The sequence below is a fragment of the Mytilus californianus genome, unplaced genomic scaffold (genome assembly GCF_021869535.1).
Source record: "Mytilus californianus isolate M0D057914Y unplaced genomic scaffold, xbMytCali1.0.p SCAF_6, whole genome shotgun sequence".
In the NCBI taxonomy this organism is placed as follows: domain Eukaryota; kingdom Metazoa; phylum Mollusca; class Bivalvia; order Mytilida; family Mytilidae; genus Mytilus; species Mytilus californianus.
Window position 1 is genome coordinate 32959532 of NW_026262712.1, and position 7013 is coordinate 32966544.

At 33.0% G+C, this 7013-nt stretch overlaps 1 protein-coding gene across 1 annotated transcript; it reads right to left on the reverse strand.

Annotated features, from left to right (window-relative positions):
- Window positions 1-2233: 2233 nt before the first annotated feature.
- On the reverse strand, window positions 2234-6337 carry LOC127704999 (uncharacterized). The gene is made up of 2 exons (XM_052209245.1): window positions 6235-6337; window positions 2234-3972 (listed from the first exon to the last, which is right to left on the reverse strand). Exon 2 carries the CDS (start codon window positions 3959-3961, stop codon window positions 2270-2272), a length of 1692 nt encoding a protein of 563 aa, XP_052065205.1. The 5' UTR covers window positions 3962-3972; window positions 6235-6337; the 3' UTR covers window positions 2234-2269.
- Window positions 6338-7013: the final 676 nt, after the last annotated feature.

Genomic DNA, 7013 nt, shown 5'->3' on the forward strand with positions numbered 1-7013 from the left:
CCGGAGCACCTGAGATCACCTCTAGTTTTTAATTGGGTTTGTGTTGCTGTCTTTAGTTTTTTGTGTACTGCTGTTTGTCTGTTTGTCAGTTGGTATTTTTCTTTTTTTAGCCATGGCATTGTCAGTTTATTTTGAACTTATGAGTTTGATTGTCCCTTTGGTTTCGTTCATCTCTCTTTTAGTCTAGAAGAAAATGATTTATGTGTTTGTTGTAAGGGTCTTTGAACTAGCTCTCAGTAAGTAACCGAAATTACTCTTCATCAGTGCTTTGTGTCAGTTGTTTTTATGTTAATCGCTTTTGGTGCTTCGTACCTATCTATTGAGTTGAGCACTTTGCAACTGATTTTTAAAGTTTGTTCTAATGTTGTGCTGTTAAACCAACATCAAAGGTTTGGGGAGGGTTGAGATGTCACAAAGATGTCTAATCCTGCTACATTATTCAGCTCTTGGATGGTGTAAACTTCCCACTAACACCATACACCATTACACCATTCACCATACACCATTACACAATACACTCTGTGACATTACACCATACACGTAACACTTTTTAACCATACACCTTACACATTACACCATAATACAATTTAATTTCAAAGAAAGCGTGCGACTACAAACATATTTATTGATCTTAAAAAACGAAATTTGATCACAATATTGTAAATTAATGTATAAAATCAAAAATCAGTTCTTATCAATATTTTGAATAGTTTTAAATGTCGTACACCACTCCCGATCGCACATTACACCATTCCCCTTACACCATACACCATAGCATTATACACCTGCTACCATTGCACCATACACGTGTTTTTTTTTTTTAAGTTTACACCATCCAAGGGCTGTATATATGCCTATCCTATGTCAAGAGGCTGTATCTTAGTGGCTGTTGTTGGTTCATGTCCGTCATATTTTTTTAATTTTATACATTAGGCTGTTAATTTTTCTCGTTTAGATTGTTTCACATTTTGCATGTTGGTGGATTTTTGTAGCTAACGAACGGTATTGGTTTTTCACTTTGTTTTATGCCGTACAGTGACCTATAATTGCTTATATCAACAAATTTTGAACTATGATAGATAGTTGTCTATTTTGCAATCATTTCGGGGCCTTTATAGCTGACTATGCTGTATGGGTTTTGCTCATTGTTGAAGGCGTACAATGACCTATAAATGTAAACTTTTGTGTCATTTTGGTCTCTAGTGGCGAGTTGTCTCATTGGCAATCATACCACATCTTCTTTTTTTATATTACATTTATACATATGAAAGAGTTCCAAAACCCTTCAGCTTTGACGTTTTCATTCGTATGACGTCATGTTTTGAAATGACGTTAATGCGCCATAAACATTCATGGAATTTCGCTGAGTTTTGATTTATTTTGATTTTGTACATTTTTCCAATCTCTTATGCCTCAGAATAAGAATAAAGGTTCTACAGGGTTTTTTATTTGTAATTTTTAACACAGCGAAATCGACATAGCGTTTGTACATAGGTTACGATACATGTGGATTTACGTGGGAGGTTTATTTGAACAGCCATTATTATGTACATCTCGGAGTCTGCGCTTTGTATAGATATACCGAGAATTTTATTACGGTGTTGTTTACAAAGCGAAAGAAGCACGTCATATTAGAATGATATTTAACTATGTAATGTATTTGTTATTTTGAACCATGTAATTTTATTCGCATATTACACGGATTTTGTACCATTCTGTGAGTATATTATTTACTTATTGAACTTATTTAGTTACGTACTTTCAAAAAATGGCAAACTTTGTAACATCGCTAATTTCTGTTCTTTACTCCCGTTATCCACGTTTTATAGATTGGATTTACAACCAAATATGGATGTAAATAAAACCGGAACAGGATTTCTTTGATTTTTAAAAGTCACTGTAATACTAGTATATAAACATATTTTCCCAATGCTATTTGTACTTATGTTCATAAATATCTTTGATGTTTATAGTTTGTCAGTGACACAACAGTCTACTATATTGGTAGTTTCCAAATGTGTTGATGTGTTAGTTAATCATAATGTTAGGATGGAAAACAATTAGGTAGGGATAACATGCTTACCAATTCCAACAGTTAAACAAGATTCCGCCCCTGATCAATGGATAGTTTGTAAATGTTCCATATGCTTTAATGTATCATTCTATGGATAACATATTTCTTTGAAAATGAACTTTCACAACTTCAATGGAATAACTAAATAATACATGTTGGTTTTCTTAGTTTTATCCCATGTGAGCTTTTCTTTATTCAAACAAAAGCAAAAAGCATTGCACTATTTCTACAATTTGCAACTAGTAACATATCTGTACTTTTACAATAATCAAGAGCATTGGGACCTGAAAGACCATCACTGGCTGTAAGTATTTCTTTGTGTTGTTGTCCATCAGCAGATATAACTACCACATTGTTAGATGTAGTCCCTGCTACGTACACGTTACCTACATTATCTACTGTGATACCACGTGCACCATTCAGGACGCTTACGTTTTTAAATGTCCATTGTACTGAACCGTGTAGATCATAACAAGTTATGGAGTTTGTTGTGCTATTTGTATGGTAAATTTTGTCACCAAAACGTGTAACGTAACAGAATTTGGGTAGTGTGTCGCGGACTATTTCTCTTGTTGAGTTGTTGTACGGATCGATCAATTGTATTCCTTTTCCAGATGCAGAACAAATTAATTGTGTGTCCTTCACTGCTATGCCATAACAATAATTAGTAACTGCTATGTCCTCCTTAAGTAGTTTGTTTTGAATGTCGATGATTGTGAGGCATTTTCTCTTCGACTCTCCTGATGTTACAGCCAATGTGTTGTCTTCACTAATGTACGCTATGTCAAATGCATTTGTTCGCAACCACATGCAAAAATCGTGTGAGCCGTCAGTGCTGAATATGTTGAGTTTGCTTGAACCATAGTATGTAAACGCCATATTGCCATCTGGTAACATGCAACAACCACTGGCATTATAATTTATGGTATTAACAGTTTTATATAGCTTTAGATTGATATGCTTAACTGACCTATTTGAGACGTGCGGTACCAACATTTGGGCTTGTTTATCTTTTCTCCTTGTAAGAATAACATCACAGGATTTCTTCTCAATCGTTATGTCTCCAAATTTCCTGATATCCGTAAGGAATTTGTGTATGAAATTATGGACATTATACGATAATACACTTTCTTTTAAGCTGTCTGTGTCGACCAATGATTGCAGGAATTCGTTTTCGCAAGAAACTTTGTTTTCTAATTGCTTCAATGACAAAAATGTCTGTAGATCTGTTGCATGTTGTTTGATCTTGACTATTTTTTTCTGGTATTCAGATATTTCTGCTCCCTTCCCATCTAATAGGGTAAGTGACAGGCTAATTTCACGTCTTTCCTTTTCTTCAGATGTATTTAACGTTTTCAGTACAGCATCTTGCATTTTGTCCAGATGATTGTTGATGGTGACCCGTGTCTCTTTGATTTCTTTTTCAATATAACTCTTTTTCTCGGATAACGTTTTCAAGTTGTTCTCTCGATTGTGTCGAATTCTTTGTATATTTTCTGCCAGATCTGCTAACGACTGTTCAATCTCAATTAAAGCCTCTGACGTTTTTGTTTTGTCGATAATGTCTGTTAGTCTGGAAAAGTCTCGGCAATCGATGTGATCTTCTACGACACAATTACCACAGCAGGGACATTTATGCTTTTTACAGTAAATTGTGTACTTCTCATTATGTTTGTCACAGTTTTGGGTGATCTGTTGAACATCTTTTGGTAATTCATGAAACTCGGTTATCGGCAGGGTATTATGGTTTTGAGATGGCTTCGAAACACGATGGTGTTTTTGACATTCCGAGCAAAGTCCTTCGTCACAATCTGTACACCATACTATTGGTGATTTGGTAATATTCTGGCGATCACAAGCACCACAGGACGGTTTTGATGTTGCCATGGGAAATGGTACTTAAAAAAAAGACATAAGTATGATGAAGTTGCCTCACTACTAATAACATTATTCTGCTTAAGGCTCCTCTAAACCTGAATACAATGCTTTTAACAATGAAGAATATCTAACTGACAAGGCATGTCTAATTAAAAAATATATGTCTTGGTGCAATTTCATCTCCAACAGAAAATATGTTCCTTTTACTTTTTTAATTTGTACACATTTAGGAAAATGACATGAAACATTTATTTTTTTTTCAAAAAATTAACAAGTAGTTTTTCTTTTTGTTATCCAGTCTGAATTTTAGTTAATCACCTCCATAATGATATTGGAGCCTTTTGAAAACGGCAAACCTGAATCGGGATCGAAGATCGTCTTTTTTTTATTTAGGTTGCACTTTGTGAATACAGCTGTTTATCAAACCACGTCTCTTTTTGGGAGATATATAATATTCATAGATAATTGGATTTGTTTACGTACTGGTTCCCATGTATGATCTCTTTATTTCATCTCATAACATAACGTTGGACTGTTACCAGTATAAAAACATATTGTTGCGGTGAAAATTGAATTATTAAGTAGGCACAAAGGGGAGGTAGGGGTAGATTAGAATTTTAGTATAAGTTTAAACTCTAACAAGTTCGGGGCATATAAATGTTGAAAATATGCCGCACAGCCCTATATTTTAACCTTTGAATAAAATAGTAGTGCATATCAACTTTCCATTCTAGGATATATTTTTTTACAAAACTTCATAGTAAAAGTGGCACAGTTTTAGCCGCAAAGGGAGTTCATTTGGGAAATTGCATTGTCTATATTTACAGAAATGAAACCTTCAATTGTAAATCTTTTTTTTTTTTTGCAGAATAGAAATTTTTTAAAATCAACCTTTATGAGAAATCTTTAATTTCAACAAATGATATAGCAATTTAGCACCTTTAAAAAAAATCCCGGTTGATTTTTCGATTACAATCTGTTACAACGTTGCGTTTTTGCACAAAATCTAAATAAATCTAAAAAATGTATAACTGTATGTGTATCTTTAATTTGTTATATTGTGATATAACCACTGACGATTACAAATGTTCAATATGTATAATATTTTTTTTGATTAACATCATTTACCAAATTTACAGTTTGAGGCAAAAATTGTTCTGAATATTTTTCAGATTGAATCTTCTGTATGTTGGGTACATGAAAAAATATCATGCAGTCATTCATTGTATATGTAATTGTCCTAAACAATATACAGCCAAGTGCAATAATCGATATTCAAGTGTAAGGAGATATTATCGAGTATCATTGCGTACAGTGAGTTTGTTTCCAGTAATTGTGAGTATTCTTTAATATTGGTAGCTACTATGTCTTTGTTTGTACTTTAATATCTGTTTTTCCATATCGAACATTTCCACTTCATATTTTCTATGTGTCTGTTATGCATATTTGTGTAAGTTTTAAAAAGGGAGCTGGTTTGGGTATCGGAAAAAGATAAGTTTGACTAATCCATTTAATGTACGCATCCGAAGTACGCTGTTTATGTTGGGTTTTTTTAGGAGGGGTTTATTTTTATCATTTAAAACGTATAGGTATTTTAGGTATCTGGTGTCGAATGCACATTATTGACGGTCTCTGATAAATATATTCCCAATTTATCTGATTCGGGGCGATTAAGAGCTTGACAAATTATAGAGTTACCAATCTGTTTTGAAGCCTTTATTTTGACTTTAAGATGTTTTTTTAATATTTTTTTTATTATTTTCTTGTTGGGTTGCTACTGCATTTATATATACTCAATATCTCTGTTTATTAATGAGAATATAAAATAATACTTGAGTTTGACTTGAGGTCGTCCAATACTGACTCGAACATTAATACTAATTGCATAATTCTGAAAACTAACTTAAACAGTGCTCCGAACTGGAATACGAACTGTTCACTCGATGAATTTGTCAGTTATTTTATCCCGGAGGCAGCACTGTTACACGATTAAGTACTGTAGGTTATGGTGCTACTTTTATTAGGATTGGAGCACACGATGTAAATCAAGTCCTTTACGACTTATCTATACTTATATGTGTAACATTGCATCTACTATACAAGACGACTTATCTGCAAATCATATCATTACATTGTATTGCTTGTAATTAGATGATGATTACCTCCCTTGCATAAGAACGTGTAACAACATGAACAACTTGTTTTAACAAATAAAATTAACAATGAAATCTAAATAATAGATGACCGATATCCGTTGATGAATATAAATATAACGTACTTACCTTAAATATCACCCACTAATAATGGTAAACTATGTGACTGTATTATTTTGCTTTTTATAATCCGCCCAACAGGAAGGTAAATAAGTGTATTGATAAATATATCAGGTGACTTGTTGTGACGATTTAAAAGTATAAAATTACCAATATGAAGTGATAATGGTGGTATATTTAAAAAGTAATTGATGAATGAATTTAACTTGCATTTGGTTCATGTTATTATAGAAAACTGAACTGCAGGTTCCGACGGCATTCCTGTGTAATATAATATAAATATAACATAATGTAATAATTTATGGTATATCGCCACTGAAAAAAATATTTTATGTACACACTCCACATAATGTATTTCAGAGCGCAGAAATATTCATTTAAAAAAAAGTTCGAGCTTTGAAAGAAAGATAAATATACCTTTGAAAGTTCATAAACCTAACTTATATATCAAATTCCTTCAGTTCGTTTCCTTTGTTTTTTTCTTGTTTCATTACAAAACCTTACTAAAGAGAGGCGAAAGATACCATAGGAACATTCAAAAAGTCAAAAATAAACTGCCAACGGAATGACAAAAAATTAATTAAAAGACCAAAAAGTAAACAAGAGTTTACCGTATACAAAACACAACATAGAAAAATGAAGACTGAGCAACTCGCAAACTACCAAGATATCCTGGGTGATCGCAGGGTCTCCAGAAAGGTAAGCAGATGTGTTTGAAACGTACCAGTCGAATGTGTTGCAAACGGGACATTTCGTTTTTGCTTCATACTCGGTAAAGAACTTATGCT

Bases quoted from the DNA above. Each gene is read 5' to 3' on its own strand.
- LOC127704999 (XM_052209245.1), bottom strand. From the start codon at position 3,961: ATGGCAACATCAAAACCGTCCTGTGGTGCTTGTGATCGCCAGAATATT.